This window comes from Anguilla anguilla, chromosome 3 (genome assembly GCF_013347855.1).
Source record: "Anguilla anguilla isolate fAngAng1 chromosome 3, fAngAng1.pri, whole genome shotgun sequence".
Taxonomy (NCBI): Eukaryota; Metazoa; Chordata; class Actinopteri; order Anguilliformes; family Anguillidae; genus Anguilla; species Anguilla anguilla.
The window spans coordinates 57304267-57330852 of record NC_049203.1 but is presented as its reverse complement, the minus strand read 5'-3'; the positions used below and the strand labels follow the sequence as shown (position 1 = coordinate 57330852).

Sequence of the window (26586 nt, the reverse complement as noted above, 5' to 3'; positions counted from 1 at the left end):
TACAAGTATTGTTGCACTAATTTCATTTTAAGAGCAGTGCCTCTACTCATTAAATCATGACTATACCATAGGTACAAATGGCGAATTGTGAATATAGTAAATTATAAATTGAAACTGTTATACATTTGCAATGACTATGTTCATGTATGACTACCAGCATGTTTTGCGGTACAAAACAGCGGTACCCCACAATACAGAAATAACATTTTCAAAATGTCACCTCCATACACTGTCACAATGAATATTCCTACAGTACTGCGAAAACATTTATATACAACATATCTAATTTATTGAGTAAAAAGAGGCACAAAATATGTTGGGTTGTCAGGTTAATACTTTATTTGTTTTGATTGTTGCAAGAAGAGAGAGTGGGGGAAAAGGAGAATCAATACAGAGAAAGAAAAATGATGGAGAAATGAAACATTTGGGGTATATGGGGCAATCTGTGGCTACAAGCCTTTGTATCAGATTAAGTTAGGAGGTGGTCAATGAACATTACAACCTCACAATGCTTTAAAAGCCATCCATAACTCTGTGGGCTGTTCAAACAATTATACATTATTACTCAGAAAATTAAGCATTACCAGACAGTAGGCACATGACTTCAACAGTGAATATCAATAAATGTCAACACATCTAGCCACTGTCTATTTCTCCAGCTCCATTGCCAATCACATAATCTGAAAAATCCCTAATTCATTCAATGAAAGGGGGGAAGATTTGAATCATTCTTGTTCCTCACCAATACCAAAATAAAGAATTATATAGATATAATACTCTAAAATTGACATGAACATTTATGTCTGAAAACTCAGCTGTAATTCCTTCAGCATACCAATATTTTCCTATCTTTGCTGGTTTTCAGGCTTTCTCTAAGGGATCATATTTTATGGAATTAAGAAAAACACTGGAATTAACTTATTGAACCCCAAGAACTTTCCATACCAGTGGAATATATGAATACCTGCTCTAGGGTTGTTATATTTCATAGGCGACCAAATTGTCACAGTGACATATCACTGGGTTAGGAGACATCAATAGCTGCCACTTCAAACTAGTTTTTGTGTGCAGGGGTATGTCTGTTTAATAACTTTTTAAGACCCTGATCAAAAATGCGCTCAAGATGTTGCAGTATGATTGCAACAAGTCTAGGCTATATTTCACCTTATTGGTTTACTCACAAAAAAGAGGCAGGAGATTTGACTGGAGCATAATTGAAAACGTTAGTTAGCATTACACCCTGGATATATAGTGCTTAGGCAGATTTATTTTGGTTTTCCTTTTTTCTCAACACAAAAGGCTTGTAACCACACCCAAGTGGTGCCATATGAGCTCCTGCAGTTTGTCACGCTGTGCTCGGTGCCCTCCGGAAACTAACAGTGTTGCGGTTTCTTCACACACTTTCGGACGTACAAACTTCAAAGGCAGGGTGTAAAGTGCTGGGACATGGGGAGGGGGGCAAGGTTGGACAGCTCCCATACTGACTGAGGAAAACTGTGGCAGCTGCTCTTTTTGGTTTAATATTTTGGAACATAATGGGAGAAAACAGGAGATGAGTAGAACAGAAAATAAACAGAGACGGGGGGAAAAGAACAGACTGACAGGAGCAAGTGCGAGATATTGGAGTTGATACTGTAAGGAGGCAAGTGCTGCTCATGCTTTGTGATTACAGAACCCAAGTTTCTTGAAATGTTTCCTATTGACTACAGTATATATACCAGACTTAAACATGGAGTGGCTGTGACTGTTTCATCTGTCATTATTCAAGTCAGTAAAAAATAATCCATCTACCTTTTGTTTTGTTTTCAACTTCGTTCAACACGTGACTAAATTACATTCATGTTTCTGTGTACTCAAAACCCTTTTTTGCAGAACCCTCTTCTGTCTGGCAAAAGGGGGAAATGTAAAACGAACAGAACATCATATAAAAAACAAACAAACAAACAAATAAAAATGCAGAGATACACGTAACAGTAAAGCCACAAGGGGTATGTGGGGTTCTCCGTTGCAGCGGACGTTATGCCCGGCCTTTTTTCCAGCTAGGGACCAGGTCTAATTTTGATGACATCATCCCCTCAATTTGAACACAGCAGACACAGGAGGAAACATAAAGAGCTGGAAGGACCAAAAATACTGGACAATCTCTGACTGCTACAGTGCCTGTCCAGCATGTATCAATGTACAAAGTTGCTCACACAAACTCCCCCTTCTCATGAATATCCAGGAGGGTTTTTGTTGCTGCTGAAAAAGCTCCATTAAAGATACAAACCTGGCTGCACTTTCCCTCCATGTGACTCTACTGGGATAACACAGACGTCACTGTGTTTCCGTCTCTTTCTCCCTTGCTCCCCACTCTCAGTAGACCCTTATACTCTCATTCTCAGCCAAGCAAATGGAGTGTGTCTTTGGGGACACTGGGGACAAAAGAAAAAGGCCACTAAAGATTAGTTTGACTGATTTTTTTAAAATTACTGGAAGAGATGAGATGAGTAATAGGAGAATTGGAAGTACATGACCTGGCATCTGTTCTACAGTTCTTGCCCAGTGGCCAGTTTCACATAAAGTCATATAAGCTTCATTCTGTTAATGACGGTGTGTCCACTGTTATGAACAATGTTTAACTTTAGCATGTCAAGCCGCTTTGTGCAAACTCTAAAACATAAAAAACTAAAGGAGACCCTCAAACTGGCTTTATGCTACCTGGCCACTGTGTTCTCTGTTAGTAGAGGTATCACAAACTTTCAAACTTTGCACTTAATGGTGGGTTACCTTTCTTGCTATTACATAACCTGTTCCAGCCATCTAGCTTCTGGGATTGCTACTTCATAATTTGCAGGGTGGACTGTGGATCTAATATTTCTACACACTGACATACAACAACTTGACCATAGCACAGGAATGATGGTCAGACCACAGATCTCCCTGGAATGGGTCATTACTTCAGCAGATGGGCTTGCACGCACGCACACACACACACAAACACACACACACACACACACACACAAAGACACACACAATCAAACACTAGAGCAAGCACTTATGTGCACACAAATGCATGTATCTACATGTACATACTCAAGTGCTTGCACAAGTATGAATCTGTAATACGCACATATATGAATGTGTATGTGAACATGCGTGCTAAGACACACGCACAAGTGTGCGCATACACATGCATACACATACGCACAAGTTAATTCAACCACACACATATGTACATGCACACCCCCACATTCACACACTGACAGTCAAGTTACACTCTTAACTCCACTACGTAGAGTGATGGCCTTTCAGACTCATCCCTTTTCTAAAACATAACCAGTCTGTTTTTTTTTTTGTTTTTGTTTTTTTCTTTTGCGGTCACTATAAAGGGAAGCAGACTGAACTAATTTTTGCAAAACACACACCCTGTTAGCTGTTATTATTGTTATATTATAGATATTATTATTATAACAATTCTGAAAGACAGTTAATCGAGCTCTAGTACTACTACAGAAAGAAAGAATAAAAGGAGAGAGGTGTACTGGAAGTGCTAGCTGGATAGGGGAGGGAGAGGGGTGTCTTTCTTTGTTTGTCCTACATCCTCCCCCTTTGAATTCCCCCTCCAAACCCCTCCACCCTTTACCCCTCCTCTAAAGTTGACTAGGTCTTATCACTACTTAACTTTACAAAAGAGAGGCAGGGATTGTTCAAGTGCATTCAGTCACCATGGAGCAAAGACACCTCCCTCAAAAGCCCGCCCATCATTTTAAATATTCCACTGCTGTGTCTCCTCCTATGGGTTGGTGCTGTCCCGCTTCTTGTTGTTGCCACTGCTGTTGCTGTAGTGGCTTGGGTTGGCCATTACATGGTGTGGCACCATGCCTGCATATGGGCCAGCAGCATAGTTGAAGAGAGCTGGCAGGAAGGGCAGTGGTTCCACCTTTTCCTCTGGGGCCATCATGTTCAGAGCCATGGGCAGAGCAGCCAGGTTGTAGGGGTAGGCGAGCAGCTGTGGGCTATACAGCAGGTGGTAAGGGTCAGGATAGAAGGGTAGCTTTGATAAGTCCCCATTGGCACCCATCTTTCCCAGTGGTCCAAAAGGAAGAGGGTTGGTTGGATAGGACACAAGGATGTTGTCTTCATGTTTCTTACTGGAGCGGCAACCCCCAGGCATGATAAGAGGCAAAGGAAACTCCTGGACTGGGTACTTAGCCTCGCCACAAGAGCCTGTAGTTGCTGATGAGGGGGCCTCATCAGGTTCAGTCTCCGATTGAGGCAGCCTGGAATGAAGCAATGTGTTAGTAGAGGCATTCTCATTCACCCCAGAGGAGCATGATGGTAGATGAAGTCCCTGTCTCTCAGAGCCCCGGCTGCTATGCAGTGAAGAAGGTGCCTCCAGATGTGCCCGTGCCAACAGGTCAGAGGCATTTGGGGAACGATGGGGTGATTTGGAGTGTCTCTGTGAAACAGTGCTTGCAGGGCTATGTATGATGGAGTACTCTGGAGATGGTGCTGGAGTCTCTACCTCCTGCTTAGGCACTAGGAGAGTTGTCTCCCTGTCTCTCTGCTGCTCTTTCTGGACCTTTACCTTCCCTTTGGCAGAGTGACTCAGCTCCCGCTCCCTTATTATAGAAGCCACTGTTAGATCCTGTGCATGGACAGTGTTTGAGCTTCTGGATATAGCTGGTAACCTGAGGTTCTGAGCAACCCGGGGCTCCTCCAGTTCAGCTGGGAGCCTCATAGGCACCCGACTGGGTGTGCCCTCAGTCTTTGAATCGGCAGTTACTCCACGCTGTGAATCCTCACCTCCGCTGGTCAAGGGCCCTGCTATTTCTACATTGGATCTTCCATGCAATCGCATAGTCCCACACACAGAAGTGTCTTTTACTTCTTCCATTTGTACTGGGCTGCTTTTACAGTTGATCTGACCCTCTGCACTTCTTTCTCTGGAGATTTTATAGGAACAAGTTGGGTCAAGGATGTCTTTTCTGCTCAAAACCAGGACACTATGAAGGCTGGTCGATGAGGCTTCAAGTCTGTCAAGTCTTGAGCTGGGGCTGGTTTGAGGAAGCTCATTGTACTGCGGACTGGCGTTGCTGGCAGAAGTAGGTCCTTTGTCTTTGTGCTCTGAATCACCAAAGGGCCCGAGTGTCTGAGGTTCTGCTTTGCCTTCACGTGAGAAGTTAGGATCTTGAGACTCAATGTTATCAAAAGGCAGAGGGGCCACCTTGGGATAATTGATGACTGGGATAGCCTGAGCATGATCATTTTTAGCCTTTGACTCTATGCTTGATGATGGCTCTGCTGATGCTGTAGACAGTGCCTCTATGACGGGGGCTATAGCCCCACATTCATGCTCTCCATCTACAGAGGGGCTGTCAACCTCATGCCGTTTAGTATGACGACCCAGCGCAGCAGCTGTTTTGCACACTTTACCACAGTGGGGACAGATGTGTCTCACAGAGGGTCTCCGACCAACACGACCGGGACTACCTTTTCCAGGTACAGCCTTCTCCACTTCGGTCTCCATCACCATGTCCACATCTGTGTCAACTGGTTGATTTTGTGACAGGGAGGAAATGTGGTCAACTTGGACATGCTGGGTTCTCTGGTGCTCATCCAGCTGGGCCTGGGAGGAGAATGACTCACGACACTTCAGGCACACAAACTCCAGTAGGTGTGTTAACTCATGCTTGTCCCGCTTTCGGGCAGTGGAAAACCAGCGCCCACAGGTCCCACACTCAGATGCCCTCTTCATTGTTTGGTGATGCTCTTGTCTACTTGTGCAATTGGCTTCTGTGAGTGACTTAGTGGGGCGTATCCTACTCTGTGATTCATTTTCCTCTGCAATGTCCTGTTGCTGTTTGTCTACTGAGAGACCTGAATTAGTGTTTGAAGATTCTTCATGCCTTTCTGTTCCCTCTTTTTTTACTAGTTCTTCCTCTACTTCCTCCTCCTCTTCCTCATCTTCCTCCCCCTCCTTAATGCTGTGGTCCGTGAGCCTCTCTGTCCTTCTTATTAACCTCAAGGAACGCTTATAACGCAGGTGACGCTGCCAGGTAGACTTCTTCACTTTTTGTACATGCAAGGATTTTCGCTTGGGTTTGTAGGAATAGTAAGGCCGCCACAGGTTGTCCTCTGCATCCTGGTCACTTTCCTCCTCTCTAACCTCCTGACGGAAATAGTATTCCCGGACTTTAGCTATCTTGGGCGCTTTGGGGCTCTTCCTCCCAGGCTCCCCCTCTTCCTGCTCACTGGCACTGCGGTGCAAACGATGTCTGTGACGGTGGTGGTGGGCATGGGTGTGGTAGTGTTCTGTTGGGTCTTGTGAGCTGGCATCAGTCTTTTTGGCTTTGCTTGGTGATAGACTCTTGTCTCTCATAAGGTCTGTCTCAGAGATGCTCCGCTTAACAATAGCCTCCTCCCCAATCCGCACAGTGATCTGGCAAAGTGGCGCAGAACCCCTGATCTCTGCCACCCCTGCTACGCAGGCTGGCTTTGCTGTGTAGGTCACTCCCTTGTTGTGGGCTCTGCGGCCCTTCTGAGGTTTACTCTTTTCTTCCCCTGCCACTACCTCCTTGTCCCCCTCTTCCTCTGCAGTGGATACTCCCTCCCCCTCTTTCTGAGACTGGACATAGTTCTTCAGTACCTGCTTTTTCATGGGTCGATGGGCTGCTTTAGAGGGTAGTTGACTGTTTCCAGAGGTTGAATTTGAGTTTAGGAAGTTTCTGTCGCCCCCAGAGGAGATTTGGTTGCTGTGGACAATGACAGAGGAGGAGATAGCGGTACCATGCTTGATGACCGAAGGTTTAGGATGTCCATAGGTGATGACGGAAGAGACGGGAGCCTTTGAGCCACAGTAGTCCCTTGATAGTTGTATATTCCTGCTGCCCGGTAGGATACCACCCCCACTACTGCCTGCCTGCTCTTCATCAGTTACCTCTTCCTTAGTTATCCTCAAGTGCCCCTCTGACTTAGCATCTGTGAGTTTTGAGGGTTCCCCCAGACCTATGCTGTCTGAGTTAACTCCAAAGGTGAACTTACTGGGGTCAGCAAGTAAATCTGTGGGATGGCTGTCATTGATGAGTGACTGTAGCTGACTGGGACCCAAGGGTGTAGGCAAACTACAGTCCAAGGGTAAGGACAAGGGCTTTGCAGATTCTGGAGGCAACAGCAGACTTTCTGTAAGGGACTGACTATATGTCTTGTAGGGTCGTTTCTGGGAGCGCATTGGTAGCAGCCGGTATAGCTTGAGGGCATTGACCTTCTGCTTGTAGCCACCATTAGCTGTCTTCTCACTGGAGATGAGGCCAGGGCTGATACCATGAAAGGCCTTCTGGTGAGTTTTGAGGTTGTAATAGGTGGCAAATGCCTCCCAGCAGAAGATGCATTGGTAACGCCGTTCACCTGTGTGCCAGACCTCATGCTTTGTACGGTATTCTGCAAGGGCAAAGACCTTATCACAGAAGTGGCAAGGGTACTTGCGACGCCAGGAGTGCACATTGGAGTGACGCTTGAGGCTAGAGAGTGTCATGTAGGAGCGCTCACACACAGTGCAGAAGTAAATTATGTGTCCATCCACCACCTTTACAAAGTGGTCCTCCTCAGCCAGCAGATCAGCTCGAGGGAAGGGGCGGTGGTGTCGTCCCAGGAAAGGGCGTCCTTTCTTCAAGGGTCGCCCAGGTCCAATGCGACCTTGCTCTGGCTGCCCCTCTTGTCCTCCTCCTTGATCACTCTCCTCAATGTCCTCTTGTGGTTCCTGCTTGGTGGGGGCATGCAGGGCAGGTGAAGCATGTCTACAGACAGCCTCATGGGATTGCAGTCTCTTGTTGTGAATGAAGGCTTTGCCACAGTGCCGACAGCTGAGAGCTCGCCCCCCACGATGAAGCCGCATGTGGACAGTGAGGGAAGAGGCAGAGCTGAAGAGGCGGTGGCAGACCCCACATAGGAGTTCAGGCTCTGAGGACACAGATAAGGAGTCCTTGGGTGGTGGGGGAGTGAGAGGAAGAGGAAGAGGGTTAGGTTGGGTCAGGCTTGGTCCTGTTGATGGGCTTTCTGTTCTCCCCTGCTTGACTCCTGAACCACGATCAATTCTGTCTGGCTCTAGTGCCCCCTGGCCCTGGAAGGCCATGGCGCTCAGGTTGAACAGGATCTGTGCTGTCTCTGTGGTGGAGCACTCAGAGTCCATGCCTGCAGGGAAGCTGTCACACTTCCCTCCTGCTGGAAAAACCAGTCCTGTCCTGTGAGCAGGCAACAGTGGGAGGTTCATAAACTGTGGAACAGTGCCGGTCACTGAGGAGGGGGATGCGGATGGGGGATCTTTCTTGGTAGGTGCAGTTAGGTCAATGGGGGAGGCTGAGGAGGTTGGTGAATGGCCAGGCATATGCTGTATTTTCTTATCTACCTTAGTGGCTAACTTCCATGAAGTCTCCTTTGGGTCTGTTATGCACGCAGAAGAGGATGGGGAGTGGGAAGTGGGGGCGTGATTTTGTGCTGAGAGGTCAGGGAAAGGCACACTGAGGGGAACAGAGAAATATGTTTTTGAGCTCTTGGCAATGCCAACTTTGTCTGTTCCTTCCATTCTGTCAGTTTTATCCTGCCCGATCTTGCTTTTGAAAAGACTCAAATCTTTCTCCTCAAGGCCAGCCAAAAAAGGCACGCCCAGGCTTCGGCCTGCCTCAGAGAGCTGCTGTGTCCCCTTTGAACTGTGCTGGGGAACACGGGAGGTGTAGATGTATTCCAGCAGGTCAGACAGCACTCTAGATTGAAGCTGGGGCAATTCCAGCACCCTGTCCTTCCTAGGGAGAGCAGATTTTGAAGGGGAAAGTGAAGGAGCTGGAGGTGGAGAGGACAGCAGCTCACGGAAGTAGGGACTAGATGCGGCCAAGATACTCTGATGTGCACGGAATTTGGCGTCGTCAGAGGCGATAAGTGTGATGTCACAGAAGGGTGCAGGGCCAGCCAGCCGCTGCTCGTTCAACTGCGAGAGGAGTGTGCCTGCATGGAAGGGGTCCCAGACCTCTGCCTGGGACACCATGACCGCGCCCCAAAACCTGCAAAGAAACAGAACAGACATAATTCATCACACACATATGCATATTCATTGGAAAATATACATATTTTTGCTGGTAACTGCTAAATCTGGCCAACAGTTAAGTAACTGGCCAATATACTGGAGCAGTCTTGTTACATCTCTGTTATACGTACAGGCATCTGTTGAATGAATCTGTAGGTTAGATCTATTGCTCCAGGTTAGGAGAAAGTAAAAACCAAAACAAACTTCAAAAATCAGAAGAAATAACAGCCAAGAAGGTAGGTTACCTTTTTGGTAGTATAAGTTCACTGGTTAATGAATGTACAGATGTTAGCCGCAGTTGCTCTACTTAAATGCTTGTACATTACTTCCTCATGATTGGAAAAGTAGCTTCAGAATTTATTTGCAGCCGCATATTTACAAAAATAGAATGACTGCACATGGACAGAAATATATAACAAAATAAAACCTAATGAACTGTGTAAGGGTTAGCTTTAATGCCATGTAAAAAATGTGTGGCGGGCAGGGGGGCAGAGGTTGAGGGGCACCATTTACAGCAGAACAGATTTTGGTTTCAGCCCGGCAAGACTTTGGACGGCATTTTGGAGGTGAGCTCCACTATGCCACGACATTCCCTTCACATTCCCTAATTGAAAGCCATTCAGATTTAATCAAGATTTCCTGAAATAGAGTGCTGACTTATACATAGCCAGGAGAACCTAAAATAGGCCCACTCCAAACAGGAAGAAAAAAAGGCCAATTTCCATCGCAAGCAGCTTGCTGCCTTGGGCAATCGCTCGCATCCTCTGGCTGGGGCACAAGACTAACCTTTTGGGGAGGGGGGTTGTTTTTTCCGCTTTCTGTATCCGGCCTGATTTGTCGCAGCCTAGCTAGGGAAGACAGGCACACCACTCCCACTTTGCAATTTTAATTCAGCCAAGATGGCGGAAATGCATTTCATTTCTTTTTAAGATTCATATTAGAAGAAGAACCTCTAATATGCAGTGTTAGGGTATTTAATTTTTTCTGTGACGCATATGCAGCAAGTCTATGAGGGAGAATAGCGGTTGGACCATAATGATGCGACAGAAGAAAAATCCTCTGTCATGCTTTTCCGCCTGCATTTCTGCCCCGTCGGCCCAAGCAGCAGGCAGGCCTCTGTAAAATTCCACAAGCAGCCCTGAACAGACAGAAACTAGGTCAGCACTGTTATTGCAGAGAGAAGAGGAGGGAGAGAGAGAGAGACTGAGGGACACTGGAAAAAAGAACTAGCATAGTTCACTGTCACACTGATGGACAAACGGACACACATCAACACTGATACACAAACAGCACTGATGGATTAGAAGACTACTCAGACCAATGTAGTATATAAACACTGCAAACACAGACACAAAAGACTTATGGACACTATACGTACTGATATACCGATAACTGAGTTTTACACGGCCACTCTGATAAACAGACAAACAAATGGGCAGGAACTGACAGAATGGTATCCAGGAAACTCTATTTATATTCAGACACAAGCACACAAACTAGTACGGAACCGGATGAGTTTTGAGGTTCAAAAACTCCCAGTTTTATACAGCATTTTCTCTGATTTGCAGTGGATGACAAAGCTAGCCCACCTCCCCCTCAGTTTTTCTCTCCGTCTCCCTCTGACGCACGTAGTGCCTCTCCACAAACAGGTCCTGCACAACAGACTGGCCAAGCGTGACAGGGGTGCCTCGCTCTCCCCTCCCCCTCACACACGCTCAGTCTGACCCTGTGAGCTCTGCCAATCCAGCCCTGAACCTACAGAGGCCGGCACGGCACAGCTCCGCCTCTTTCTGCAAACTGAGCCCTGTTCACAAGCAACACTAGAGCACTGTGGGCTACCAGCATAAGCTCAGAATGACCAGGGCCCCAAACGCTCAAAATTCCGTGATCACAGATCAGTCCATTGGCTTAGCCTACATAACGCAACTGAAGCCAAATACAAATCTTTACGTTTCCGCCAATATCGGACTCTTTGTTCAGGAAATTATAAAAGGCCTGTACTGTCAGGCTATACATTTCAGTTACTTTCCTAAACTAAACGTACGCATGTGAAAACATCATTATTTACTGTTCTTAATATCTGTGTTGCAACTGTTTAGTATAGTATATCTTTTTTGCCTAAGGCCAGCCTGCGAAGCCCTGAATCAACAAGTACACACACGCGTACGCACACACGTTCACACACTCATATATAACATGTAAGCATAATACCTAATGAATGAAGGGCAGTATGAAAGTATTAGTTCAGCACATCAAAGAAAATGGTAACTAAAATTCAGTTATTAACACTTAAAAAAGGGTACCACACTGCACTATGTACACCAACAATGTTGTGCGTTGGTGACTAAATATTAGTCATCAAGTGCGTGTGGACACACTTGAGATGAGAGAACATGATAGATTTGTGCAGGGTAATCAGCTGAAGGGAGTGGAGATGGAAATGGGAAAGTATGAGTTTTGCCTGTCTCTGTGCTGGTCACTGCAGGGGCCCGGCCTGTCAGGGCAGCAGTTGGACTGTGAAGAGGGGCCTGTCTTTAGAGCCTGAACTCTGGACAACCTCCGGCCAAAAAACATCACCGAGCCAGCCAGCTGAGAATTGAGGGGAGGGAAGGGGGGATGTGGGGTGGTGGGGGGAGGCTTACTTCAAACACAACTCTTCCTTGTACAGATTTCATGGTTTCCTTGTCTTTAAGATCTTACACAGCATGCCCAAACCATTTTCCTGAGAATAAACTGTGGTACCGTGTTGATTTTGCATGCCACTCCACGCTCTGCTGAGTCCATCCATGTAAAATGGCGTACTTTTACATGGTCTCCCAGAGTTCAACCCAACAAATAATTCCCATAATTCTGTCACAACAACTGAATCATGGGCAGTACATGAAAGGGTATGATGAACAAATGCATGAGGGCAAGAAATGCCATACAAGATTAATGTCAGTTCACCAAATCATTTAAATCTTTCAGCGTGTAGATTCCTTGGTTCCACAACACAGACCACCAAAGTGTTCATCAAGCTGACAAACACACAGGACTGACATAAATGTCCACTTTCATCTTGAATTTTACAATGACTCTTGGTGCCCAGGTCAAACGAGTGAAGTGATAATTGCCACGATGGTACAAAAATGTTTGAAGCAATGCAACAGTGCAGAATGAAAATTGAATGTACATGCAACTGCATGGTTTCCTCCATGTTTGCTGGTGTTGCAGAACAACCTGTGCACAATCAAAGACTGGAAACTGGTGATCAAAAATATTTGATAGCATTGAGCAACTGTGCTCATTGTCTCCTGACCTCTGACCCAGTGCTCTATGCTTTTATGAGACAGTTTTCCCTTATACAATGAGAATAAAAGCTGGCTAGAGGAGCCTTGACGAAGAGGAATGTGGAAATATTTGGCAGACCTACTTTTTTTTCTTGTTTTGGGAAGGGGGGGGCAAGGAAATAACAGCAGGACTATGACGTCAATGTACCCTCCTAGTTTTTGCAACAAGCTCCTTTCCAAAAAAACTAAAAGGTGAAAAGAGAAAGTAGTCATTCTTATGACAAGGCAAATGAGTAGTAGAAGGGAGAACCAGGAGCAGAATACTCTACCTAGCATATGCACCCTTCGGGAAGCATGTATGTACATGTTACACTGAACTCTCTTTGTTATTATTTTAACAAATCGATGGAAATCAAACCATCGCAACGAGGGAAGGCTTCCAAAATACAAAGACAGCCTCCTTTTTTAAAATCTTCTTTGACGCCCTCTTAGCCCACTCCTGAGGTGCGATCCGGAGCAGTTTTAACCTACGCAGAGTTCTTAATATTGGAAGTTTCTGCTTTTTACATCGCAATCACTAGACGAGTCATCTCGCTCCTGAAAAAAGCACTGCGTGGTGTGCGAGTGAGACAGAGGAGGATGAGGGAGAGGAGGATGAGGGAGAGGAGGGCCCTCATTAACCGCACACACACATGCGTGCGCACACATACAGACACGCACTAACGGAAAAAAACACTTCGCTTTCCCCCTTCCTTACAAGACAAAAACAACAATAACAATGGAGCGATTGAAAAAACAGGCTAAAAAAGAAAAAGAGAGAAATGAATCGGTCTAAGATTCTTCTCCTCCCTCTCTTTCTCTGGTAGGTAAGCACACAACAAGACGACAACGTACCTCGGAAAACCTCCTGCTGCATCTCTGCTGCGATGTGTTCTCTCTCCTCTCTCTCTCTCTCGCTCTCTCTCACTCCCTCTTCCTCGTTCTGTGTGTGTGTGTGCGTGTGCGGTGTGTGTGTATGTGTGTGTGAGTGCAGAGAGAGATGGCGCACACACAGGCAGCAGTGTGTAAAGACAGAGGGCAGGAACGGCTCTCGCTCTCTCTCTCCCTCCCTCTCGCTCTCTCCCTCTCGCTCCCTCTTGCTCCCTCTCTCTCGCTTCAGTTTTGCCTCGGACACATGATTCTTGGTGTTTTTGCTTTTTCCAGTGAGTGAATTCTTTTTTTGTACCCCCCAAATTCTTTTTCCTTCCCCGCACCCCTCCTCCTCTGATTCCAATCCTATTTTTATTTGGAAGTGTTGTTCTTCCTCTCTGTCTCTCTTTCTCTCTCTCTCTCTCTCTCTCTCTCGCTTTCTCACACACACACACACACGCACACACATATACATACACATTACTTTATATACACAAAGCTCAGAGATAGATAGATAGATAGGGAGAGAAAGACGGGGGGGGGGGAGGGAGGGAGGGAGAGCGAGAGGACGCCATTTAAGCAGTTTGTTATGAGCACTGCCAGTCCCCAAAATGGCTGAAAACAAACAGGAGCCATGCCAACAAAAAAGACTGGGCAGAGAGGGGGGAGACGAGGAGAGAGAGAGGAGGGAGGACAGACAATAGTTGGAATAGATGCTCGGTTCCCTAAATGCGCGAAGTTGCTGAAACGAGAGAGATCAAAGAGTGGGAGAAAAGGGCAGAGATGCACGCTGGTCTCAATTTTCGTTTTTTTTCTACTGCTTCCGTGAAGAGAGTGACAGTTTATGGCAAGTGCCAGAGTGGTCAAGTGCAACTAACCTACATTTTTCAATATTTCAATTCACTTCTGAATATGAATATGAATGTACATGCAGCTGACAATATTCACCTGTGCAGTGTTCATATTTGAGAGGCAAGGCAGCACCTGTTTCTCTTGTCTCTGTCCAACCCCACCTTCAACTCGCACATAAAGTCGCGCTCGGGTTGAGTCTCCTCCAGTGCAAGCTACAATCTCACATATCTGCCCAGACAGCAGTGCTACGCACAAGGGGGTGTGCCTCCCATCTAGGGAAGAAAGACCCGGGGCAGAAAAAGTGGATATGAAGCAAAGAAAGAAGGAAGACATGGAGTAGGCAAAGAAGAGAAGGGCACTATGGGAAAGGGACAAGGAAAAAAGAAGGCAACATACGGTAATGAGAAGGGGCATTGGAATTTTCTGGAACCTTTCCTCCCTCACACTTCCCTTGATTCTCTTTTGCGTTTCTGCAGTCCCCCCCACCCCCACCCCCACCCCCCATCTCCCACAACCCCCTCCCTCCTGCCCTTTCCCTTTGTATACCAGCGCACTTGTCTCCATGGAAACAGCGTTTGGATTGGGTGTTGTTCCTATGACCTCTCCGGCTTTTGCAAGAACTTTGTCGCTTTTTTTCCCCACTGATCCGCTCTTTCATTTTTTTTTAGCAGGGGAGAACTTTGTGTGTGTGTGTGCATGCGTGTGCAAGTGCATATACCGCATACACACACATATATATACACACAAACATAAACAGTATATATAAATATATATATATGTATTTATGTGTATATATATATATATATATATATATATATATGCATAAACAGTACATATATACATATATATATACACACACACACACATATATACATACATACAAGTATGTATGAGAGAGAGGGTGAGCAAGCATGCAAGGGTACTTACAGCTAGCTTTATCCTTGTGTACGTGAAGTACCCATACTGAACATGACACACGTGGATATCTAGCAAGCTCATTATCATACTTCCATTACTAAAATTGAGGACATACATAGCGATATTAAGTCATTAAGGATTAAAAACAATATAAGAAGGATAGACAAGTGAGTGACCAGAGTTTTTCACAGAACACACAAATATGTAAAATACAAAAACAACTACTGATCATATATTTTGTGTGCCCCAGTTGACTAAACCAATATCACTCTTAATTCTTTGGTTTGTACATACTGACAGTTCCTCAACATAAGGAATTTGCAAACAAATTATACAATGTATTGAAGCTTAGATAATGCGATATCCCCTCACAACATCAGACAAATGAACCCACAACCCGTGCATGGCAGGGTGTAATCACAGGCCATTGGTATATTAAAAAAAGACATCAGGAGACAGTCTGACCTGGTGGTATGGCGGGGGCTCTCACAGCAAGGAATTGGATGGTCTTGGAGAGGGATAAGTGAGAGAACTGCCCCATGCAGATGCCAGACCGGCCTTCCTTCACTGCATCCAAAACACAGCCCTACACGGAGATAGAGAAACCTCAAACCATAAATCACACATGCACATGCCTACATAAATACATACATACACATTCACACAGATGTGCATACTAGCAAACATGGATGCCCACACATATGCACACAAACACACGCATACACCTTTCACATATGAATACACATGCACAGACATGCATACAAAAATGAACATCAATCAATCAACCCAAAACGGGACTCAGTCAGTACAGGCACTTGCCCTAAGCACAAACGGCATCCCACAGCTTAGTGATGGCAACTTTGAGCAATGCCCCAACAATAAGGAGAGGAATCTGCAGCACCAGCACATAATGGGGCAAGTCCTGCCAGGGCTACTGTAAGATGGGTTCAAGCTGGCCAGGTTTTCTTAAATTACTGTTATTAATTCACCTGTAATAATGTGTGGGCTGTAGTGTGGAAAATAGTAACAAGCTCTTGAACATAGTGCTGCTCTTGTAGATACAGGTGGGCCTGCAGTGACTCAAGAAGCACAACTAGCAATTCTAAATTAGGGAGAAAAAAGGAGTGGAAAAAACATTTTTTTTTTACCACATTCACTGTTAATAGGGCACCATTAAGTCTACAAGCCACCTTGGGCAAGACAGAAAACACAAATTATTATTGCTTCTTTGTTTCGTACCACTTCAAAACAATTTTTTTCTACACCACAACATTGAATTTCACAGGAAAGTTATTGTTTTGTACAGTTTTTCTCAATTGTTTACAAACTGTAACTGACACAATGTTCAGAAGCAAAAGTTCAAGCATGAAAATTCAGAACTATTTTTGAAAAATACAAGTGCATTTTACTTGCTTAAATATGAGTTCCATATCACACATTCCCCAACAGGCTTCACAGTTCCAGGGTTAGTACAATTTTCATTTTGAAGTGTCTTGTGTTCACATGGGAAAAATGTTAATTGGTCATGGATGTACATTAATATTACTTTTGGTTCATTGTGTTGTATGATAGAATGATGATTATTTGTGGAAAAATTGGTTTTCTGAAACTTTTCAGAAAATGTTTACATTATACAGTATATTGTATGTGAATAAAACATTTACATGACATTTACATAAACATCCAATAATTTTCTCCCAATCCTGAACATCAAAATTTCAGCCCATTTTGTTACAGCAACATCCTGAACCGCATTGAACTGTACTATATTGCAACATAGTTGGGTCAATTCTGAACAAAATTCAGAATTGCTGACAAATACGAAATCAATTAAATTCTTAAAATTGAATTGAGATAGGGGACAGGATATAAAATTTGAATTTGAATGAAAGGAAATGCAATTTAAAGAAATTTAATGTCAAATCCCTGTAAATTCTATTTACTTAATTTATGGAAGTCAAAGTTAACTTTAATTTCAATGACATTAAAAATGAAATTTAGATTTAGACATTAAAAATGAAAAGTAGGACAGTATATTGCTAATACTTAAAACTGGACTTTGATAGGCAAAAGTAGACTCTCTTGTAGAATAAGACAATCCTGATACCCTCCCTCCTTGGGAATGGCTCTACACAAAATTCAAAAACAGAAATTGTTTGCAATAAAACTGATTTTTTTTTCTATTGTTGCATCTAATCATAGCTGACTAAAAGCAATTTTCTGGTTCCGAAATAAATTTTCTGACAACTGAAAGATACATTTATATGAAAGTGTTGTTCATTTCCGTGAATAATGCTTTCTCTTGTTTTGCTACTAATGTTTGATGCTGATAAATGCTAACACGTTTTTGATAGCATTGTCATATGCTAAATGTTTTGAGTACACCAGATGTTTTTCAGGAAATTTATGTGAATATTTCTTTAATGTAATGTATGTAAACAACGCTGTGAAAACACTATTATTTTTGTTTAGCTGACACGCTTATCCACCACCATAGCTATTGTACACATGTTTATCCACTGATACAACTGGGATATTTAGTAAAGGGAATCAGTTACACATTTTGCAGCATAAGTAGCCAATCCCATTTCGGATTTTAGACCAGGAACCCTTTGGTTATAATCCTGGTTCTCTAAACAGTAGGCCATGCTGCCCTATACGGCCTCAATTTTGAAGCAGCAAGAAATGAGCACAAACTAATTCTGAATAGGGATGTTGCCAGCATTTGAGTCTGAGTCCAAGTCATGTCACGTATTGAGTGTGCCACACATTCACGCGGCTGGAGCTAGGGAGGTGTAAACTGGACTATTACGCTGTGTCTTTGACAGCTTGTTGCCTGTGAGAGGACAAGGGCCGTCTAGCAACGTTTTTAAAGAGATAGTGAGAGAGGGGACAGGCAAATGGGAACCAATCAAGAAATGATATTTGAAAGAAGCCGAAGCCAGGCCCAAAGTGTAGACAGCAGGGAAAAGAGGAAGGACTGGGACAGGAGGGGAAAAAGAGCGCGAGCCGCCAAGAGAGACTGGAAGGGATGGGTGGAAAATCAGCGGGGAGGGGTGCCTGATCGGGGGAGGGGGGGGGGCATTTTTCCGCTGCCAGGGAAAGAACGGCTAAATCAAATTAATTAGCTTCTTCATCTCCCAGCAGCTACTCAGGCATGCTCCATGCTCTACCGAGAAGGGGGGGGGGGGGGGTGGGGGGGGTGGGAGTGGGAGCACAGATATGTATGAGCACCCTGTTGTGTTTCTGTTCCATTCTGGGGGGGGGGGGGGGGGGGGGGGGGTTCAGAGTGGTGGTGGTAGTGATGCTGTGGTGACTGTATGGGGGGGTAGAACAGGCAGGGAGCTGTGCAGGGGGCTATAATTGTCTGATAAGGCCAAGGGTTGTTTTTCTCATGGTAAGCAGTGAAGAAAGAAAGTCCTGTGCTATAATAGGACAGGATGAAACGTGCGTAGTTTTACGTAGATATTTTATGGTGCCATTTTCTGCGTATGTCATATTTCCTGTTTCTCTTCTGTGTCTTTAAATGCATTGTCAACACCCCAGCTCTCCCGTCACGCCTCTTTAAATAGAGCCTACTTGAATTTGAACCTGACAGAAACAGAGAGAGACAGAGAGAAAGGGAGAGGGAAAGAGAGAGAATCAGAGAGAGGGGAGGGGAAAGAAAGTGGGATGAGCCAGAGAGCAAGACAACGAGGGAGAGAAGGGAAGGGATAGGGACAGAGGGAAAGGGAGGAAGAAGGACAGAGGGAGCTTCTAAATGAAATCACTCCCCAGTGAAAAGAAAAGAGAAAGAAAAAAATAATAGCGCTGACATCAGGAGAGAGATAAAGAGAACGAACGAGGGAGAGGCAGATGGTCAGAGACAGTGGCAGCGTGCCAGGGGGAAACACAACAACGGAGGGGAGAGAAAAGAAAAGAGAAAAAAGCTTGAATTAAAGAGAGTGGCAGACTCAAGGAGAGAGAGGGAGGCGGTCGGACAGAGGGAGATCCGAGTGGCCTGCGTATGGTGGTGACGGCAGCTGTGGGGGGGGGGGTGGGGGGGCGGGGCAGGACAGAGAGGTAGAGGGACAGGGGGGGGGGGGGGGTGCAGACAAACAGAGACGGGGGCAGCACTCAGGGGAGGGGAGGAGGACTCTATGGCGCTGCTCAGGCCAGACTTGGCTCGGTCAGAGGAGCACAGATTAATACTAAGCCGATTGCAACAGGAGTTGGAATCAAGCGCAATTAATTTAGCACCCAGATTTTTCCAGGAAGAAGCAACAGTGCTCTGCAATGAGGAGACAATTGGGTCTCCTTCTCTTCTTCCGTTTGCTCTGCTCTTTGCATTTGGACAGGTCTAGAGATCCATATACCTTAGCTTTGCATTAATCAACAGTTCCAGACCATTCCAAACTTCTCATGCATATTCATATAAGGTGCTTCACCAACCTTTGAGTCAAGGAATTGCCAAAAGACTGGACTTCAACCGTCATTAAAGATGACATCCATGTAGACTATGGGTGGGCTTCATTAGCAAGTTACGTGGTCCATCACATTTATATGTATTTATTGGTTTATTGGACAAAAATATTGGGACCCAATACCAATATTTATACTGTAACTGTATTTAATATATATTGTCATATGGAGTGACATTTGTTTTTAAAATACATTTTAATTCTTAATAAACAAATGCAGTATGTTCAGAACTAAAGTGGTCTATGGTGTGCCATATATTCCAAATAGTCATACTATAGAGATGATTTGTAACATCGCTCAGTGACACTGCTCACAGGTTATAGGGATATTTCACTTTGGTATAACACAAATAATTTTGGGGATCTTCCCCATTGTATTTGCATAGCGCAAATATTAGCAACATTAGTTGTCCTTGTTGACTGTTAACATTATCGCTGGTCCTCCTGGTTGTACAGCTCCCAATTCACTCCCATTTAATTTTGAGACCTTGCCAAAATTAAGTTTTAAAGAGCAAACTAACTACGGTGGATAATAGGTTGATAGAAGCATTCTAATGTCAAATGGTAAAGAAATATATAATGTTTTTATGATGTTTACTTGCCTTATAAAAGAAAAAGAAGATCCAAAAATGGTTTTATTTTAACTAAGTGGTTCTAAGTATTCTTGCACATGATAACATACTCACATGGGTGCGTGCATTTAAAGTAATGACTTGCTATATTTCTACACGGTAGTCAATCTGGAAATAGATCCTCTACTATTAGTTAACCTAAACCTGAAAACAGCTTATCAGCTCAAAAAAACAGAGACCTTTTGACACCAGTACTGCTTTATATCATTTTATTATCCTGCATAGTTAGTTTGTGCTTTAAATCTATTAATTTCGGCGAGGTCTCGAAAATGAATAGAAGAGAATTGGAAGCCTGACAACCAAGGAACGAAGATGCGGTTAACAGTCAGCAGGGACAGCTGATGTTGCTAGTATTCATACTATGCAAATACAATGGGGTAGGCTCCCCAGAATTACTTATACCAAAGTGAAATATCCCTTTAAGCCAAGATATAGAACACACACTATCTAGTGACTTTCTTTCCGGCAAACTACCTACAATAGTTTGCCGGAAAGAAGCAGAGTAACACAAAAGAACTCACAGCATTTCAAAAACATGATCTGTTGTACTTGCCAAGAAAGTTTTCACTGTTGGTTATGTTCCTGTTCACTTGCATCTCAAGACATAGCACCTAGCATCAGGCTGAAAAGGCCTAGACCTGCTAGACCCTCACCAGTCTGGCTTCTGATCCAGATTCAAAGTCCTGACCCTTGCCTACACTGCAGCCAACAGGACAGCCCCCATCTAATTACAAGACATGATTCAATTCTATACGCCTGTTCGACCACTCCGCTCTGTGGCAGCAGGGCGCCCTGCACCCTCTCCCATCCGGGTAAAGGGTTCTCGCTCAACCGTATCACAGAGCTTCTCCACCCTTAGCTCCCCAGCGGTGGAACAAACTCCCTGTCCCTCTACGAACCACTCCCTCATTGCCCATCTTCCACCGTGGTCTGTAGATGCATCTCTTCAGACTTTACCTGGACTAACTATCACCACTCTGTGGATCATTGCATATTCTCCTCTTTCATGCCACTCATGTTACATGTACCTCCATTCCAGCACTTATTGTACTTTGTATTATTGTCCTGATGTTGTAGCTTGTACTGCCCCCTAGTTTGACTTAGCATAGGTTAGGTCAGAATAATGTTCACTGTGTGAACTGGACTTTATACGTTCTTGGCTATGAATAACTATACAAAATGAGTATTGTACCTTATCGGACCTGTGTTTTGTGGTTGTTCCAATGAACTTTGGTATGAAATTTTGTACGTCGCTTTGGATAAAAGCATCTTCCAAATAAATGTAATGTAATGTAATGCCTAGCCCACCTTAAATACCTAATCTGCCCTTATGCCCGTGCCCTGCCTTCTTCTGTCATCCACAGCATCCTCAAAAACTCAGCAAAAGCCCCCTTTCATTACCACCGACTAGAAAGAGGTAGAATGTGCTTTCTGTTGCCATTGGACACCCCCACCCCCAAGCCCAAATAAAGCCAAATCTCTATGACATATCTTTATATCTTTACACATTGGCTTTCTCAAGGCCTCCCCCCTCCTTACTGTCACGCAGTATCATCAGATTTATCTGGCCAATCTATTCCCCAATGTACTATTTTGAGGTCTATGAATTGTAATGATGTGTAGTTGTTTGTACTGATTCATGTAACTTCAAGTATAGGCTTGATTGATTCATTTTTTTCTGGTGCATTGTGAAATTAAAACACGCCATACTTATTTATTCAGTTGCCAGTTGTGTTAGCTACCTATTATTGCATTACTACCAAAAAATACCAACCCCTCATACATTCTATTTTGGTTAATTTGCCCTAGGGTCACAAAATTCCAAAACAATTTGACACAAAGTTATGAAACTTGGTATGTGCATTACCAGTTATTGAGAAGCAGCCATAAAGCTTTTGCCCAATTCAAACTCATGGTGGGGCTATAGAGATCCAAAAATAAAAAATTTTCAAAGCTTCTAATAAATACCATAGTTCTCATGCTTTCAAACTTGCTAAAATGACAAGAACCCTCATTAGGAACACAGATATGTACTCTATAGGTTGCCGCCATCTTGAATTGGCTGACATTTTGTATTGCAGTTATTCTCCTAAGACATGTCTAAGTTCTTCCTTAGCTGCTTGGGTGATTTTTATAAAAACGGGGTTAAGCCTGAGGGTGGCACCCAACAATGCAGTACCAAATTTGGTGCTGGTTCGCCACATGGTTGCACTACAATAGTCACTTTCAATTGTAGTTATTAAATGTAACTCCTGAACTGTCTGACCTAGAGATTTAAAATCAATATCAATAGGTGTCACACCTGACAAAGAACGAATCTGCCTTAAAGAACCATAAGACCAACATACTGATTTTCTGCCATTTTTTATTATCTGAAAACACCTAAAATGTTTCACCTTCAACTGAAATTGACCGATTGGTATGAAATGTTTGGATTTTGCCTCATCTCACATATATACAGGTATTTCTTTTCAAGTGGTTATGTTAAAATGCAGCCGAATAATGATCCAATGAATTTGCAGTGGGTGTGGCTTATCACAAAAAAGCTTATATTTCCACAACGATTTCGCATAAAGTTATGACACTTGGCATGGGCATTGATAGTAGGATCAAGACTCCAGCCCCAAAGGCTTAGCTCAATCCAACCACATGATGGTGCTATAGAGATCCAAATATGAATATTCAAAAATTCACAGCAGTATCAGACAGGCCCCTAAGTTGATGGCATGGTCCACAATCTAAGGTGGAAAAGTCGGTGCCCACCATCATCATGTCTCTGTATTTGCCAACTGTTGCTGATGCTGCTTGGACCCCAGGAATCGCTGCTTGCAGCTATATTTCTATTTTGGTTTTTCAATTTTATGCCTGCTTGTTGTACTTCATGTAAATTTATTCTGTGCAATCGTCCTGGTTAAATAATTTGTCAAATAAAAAATAAAGATAATATACAGGTAATTCCAACAGCCATTCCAATACAACATTTAATTCCAATACATTTAATACAACAATATTTCAAATGCGTTGCATCTCCAATGTTTAAAATAAAAAAATGGTGTGTATCCTGTATGCAGGACCTCTGAATAAGATGCTATGTGCACACCTATGCTCATTTCCCCAGCCGGTGGGTTATCAGCTGTTTACTGCTCTGCCTGCATAGCACATAATCTCAAAAGTTAAGGTAAGTGCAGATTCTTCAGTGTACATTTCCTTCAAAATACATATTACAAGATTGCCGCTGCCAAGTCAGTTGCATCCTGGCCAGAAACTGCGCAACACCTGTGCAACATCTGTGCAACACAGACATGACCAACTGTGTTGAAACAGCTGTGCGAAACAGCTGCAAGTTTGTGTATCCATTTGCACTTCATGAACACACCTGTTGTAGCCCTAATTCCTTACCGTCATTTCTGGAATTGATTAATACATGGCAGTTAGAAGATGAGAGGGTACATTTCTTATATTCTTATTTACTGGGTTCCAAAAAGGAAGGTAGTTGGGGGAGTAGCTTGGACAAAACCGATATTTTATTCCTTATCAAAGAGAAAATTAGAAAACAGTTCAGGAAAAAAAACACAAACCCCTGTAGTTCCCAGCTCTTGAGAAACAGCTTCCTGCAGTGAAGTACAGCACAGCGACATCATCAAAACAAACACCACAGGAACAGGATGTTCCCCTCCCTCCCTGGGGATTCTGGGATTCCTTTCAACTCAAGTGTTCTTTCATACCCTTGATCTCTTTCATAAATATGCCCAAACTCTTCAGAACAATTCCTCTCATTTATTACAATATAATTGTTCAATGCGCATAACACATTAATTGTTCTGAATTCTCACGTTTTCACATTTCAACTACAGGAGAACCAATTATGCTCTCATAAGGCTCCACTGATGAAGATCACGTTAGCATTTTTTTAAAACATCTGTTACCATCCCTTCAAAAAAAAATTTCCAAGAAGGCCTATATGCAAAGGACTAGTCATATTTGTATGCTCGCCCCTCACGGAAACATCATCCGTCTATTCGAGGGAGTGTGGCCTCGGAACTGCGTACTACCAGCTGCTTCTTTTCACTCTGTCATACACCAGCAGAGCTGCGCAGTCATTGCATTGGATTACACTTCATGTACAGCTGGCACAGCCGGACTATTGTGCCTGATCGATCAGTAATAGTTTTTGCACTATAAAGCACGCTCTCCTTGGACAGACTCCTGACTATAGTCATTACGAGTATGGTCAAGATTCAGTTCTGGAACACAAGGTGTTACTACCCCAAGGGCTAGTGCTTTAACTGGATACAATATCTGGGAGGATCGCATCCCCATTATTTCCATCAAATAAAAAAATTATTTCACATGAACACTATAAGCCTTGAAAGCTTTCGTCCAACTCCCTAATTAGCTAACGGTAGCTAATTGTTTACACTTTCATACCACTGACCAAACTAGTGACTTCAAATTACTGTGGAGAGACATCTCAACACAAGGAACAATGAGTCATGATTGTTTACCCATCCTAGCTAATTTGTTATTGTATTTTTTAATGTCACTTGCTTTCTGGTTTAACCCCTTTGCAAGACGTTCCTCCTGCAGTTAGGCCTCTAAATTCTACTTTAAACAGAGGAATAACAGCCTGATCACATGATAACAACACATTTATGTAACTCCTCACACATGACGCACTAAGCATCATGTGATCAGGCTGTTATTCCACTGTTAGTGCATTTATGCAACAGGACCAGGCATATGAGATCACATATGGGGTTAAAGATTGTGAAAAAATCTCTGACCCCGTAGGTCCTGTTATGCTTGTATTTCAGAAAGATGCACCAGGACCCAAATGGTTTTAACAATGACCCATGAACCCATTCCACAGTGCCAGTTTTGTAGCTTTTGCGAGGAAGTCACATATGCTAAACATGCTAAAGCCTATGAAAACGTGTGGAAATCCTAATCTGAGTAGTTGAATTGGGTGAATTACATGGGGACCTTGGGAGTAGAGGTCAGAAGTGAAGGGTCACAAATACAAACAAGGAAGCAAAAGGGGGAGCTAGAATCTGAGCAGGAGTAGGCGGTTAGTTTCTGTTAAAAGATACATCAGGCTTTTCCACCAAAAATGCTAATCCTGATAAGAACTCTGCGGCTCCACCTCCACACCAATCTTAGCTTTTACACTACGTAATCACACAAGACACATCGTCCTTTCTCACACTGAGTACAGTTTGCCCTCCAAATACAGTCAGTGCTGAGTCTGGGACACACATCCACCCTCAGTTAGTCAGGCCCAATATGACAGGTCAAACCACACACAAACAAACACACACACACACACACAAACAAACACAGGCTGGTTCTAATATACAGGCCTTCACCACAGGTGCATCCATAACTGGGCACCAAAGAAAAACACAGCACAAAAACAACAGAATTCCTCACTCTGCTGCACTCTTTCCTCTGACTCTTACCTTCTGCTGCAAAGAGGAGGATATTTTAAGAGGGATCCAGAATCTCCTTGCCAAAATGGAGTCCCTTCTCTCTCCCCTGTGCTGTGCATGCTCTGCTCCTGGTTCTCTTTCTGGTAGTCTCTCTCTCTAGCCCTCCCTCACTCACTCTCGTTACTGTGCTACAGAGCGCCCCCCCCCCCCCCCCCCCCCCCCCCCGCATTGCTCGCTCTGGCTCTCACAAACAGTCAGGCTAACAGTGACATCACCAGGAGAGAGCTCCCCCTGGATCAGTGCATCCTCTCTCCCTCCAAAATAAACCTCAGCACACATGCAAGGCACGACACATGCATACACAGACACAGAAATGAACATACAAACAACCAGAACCAGAAACAGCTAAGCTAAATTTGATAGGTCTGAACATGCAACACAAAAACATACCTTGGCCACTTGTCCAATCGACCCACCATAACAGACCAGAAAACATACCACCTAAACAAAATGTTCTCGGTAATAAGGCCGTAAATTCATCTCTAGCTAGATTGTGTGGGACACATGCATACATTCCAAGCATTCATCAGTATTCCTGGAACACACACACTGATCTTTTTTCCCCGGAAGCATTTTCACACGAGGAAATAAAGTGGAATACTTGCCTGCAACACCGCACACAAACATACGGAAAATACAATGTGCAGCATTTACACAATCACCTGCAAAAACATTGTTTCTAAATTCTTCCTGGTCAGTCAGCAATACAAAAATACTTTCAAATAAAAAAATTTTTCTAAATTCTTACATATCTTGCAATGCTTATGCTAGCCAAAGTAACTGAAGATCCTTACATGTCCTACAGTCTAAAAAAGCATTTACCATAATAATGGCAACTGCTAAACAGATTAATCGTGTTACCCAGAAAAACTGATTCTACATATATTTGAAGTACTGATCTCAAAACTTTCATCTGATTTCTTGTAGCTTAAGTATGCACCATTTTTATTTAATCGGGCAAGTGGTATTAACTTAAAAAATGGCTGGCTGTTGTCAACA

At 43.8% G+C, this 26586-nt stretch overlaps 1 protein-coding gene across 3 annotated transcripts; it reads right to left on the bottom strand.

Annotated features, from left to right (window-relative positions):
- Positions 1-316: 316 nt before the first annotated feature.
- Positions 317-25694, bottom strand: zbtb4 (zinc finger and BTB domain containing 4). Of its 3 annotated transcripts, XM_035407891.1 has the most exons (4): positions 25558-25694; positions 15472-15592; positions 14185-14360; positions 317-9035 (listed from the first exon to the last, which is right to left on the bottom strand). In XM_035407891.1, the coding sequence occupies exon 4, from the start codon at positions 9017-9019 to the stop codon at positions 3776-3778; it is 5244 nt and encodes a 1747-aa protein (XP_035263782.1). In that variant the 5' UTR covers positions 9020-9035; positions 14185-14360; positions 15472-15592; positions 25558-25694; the 3' UTR covers positions 317-3775. The 3 variants fall into 3 exon arrangements, with proteins under 3 accessions (XP_035263782.1, XP_035263781.1, XP_035263780.1); XM_035407890.1 differs by lacking the exon at positions 14185-14360; XM_035407889.1 differs by lacking the exons at positions 14185-14360; positions 15472-15592; positions 25558-25694 and adding an exon at positions 13222-13374.
- Between the last annotated feature and the right edge of the window lie 892 nt (positions 25695-26586).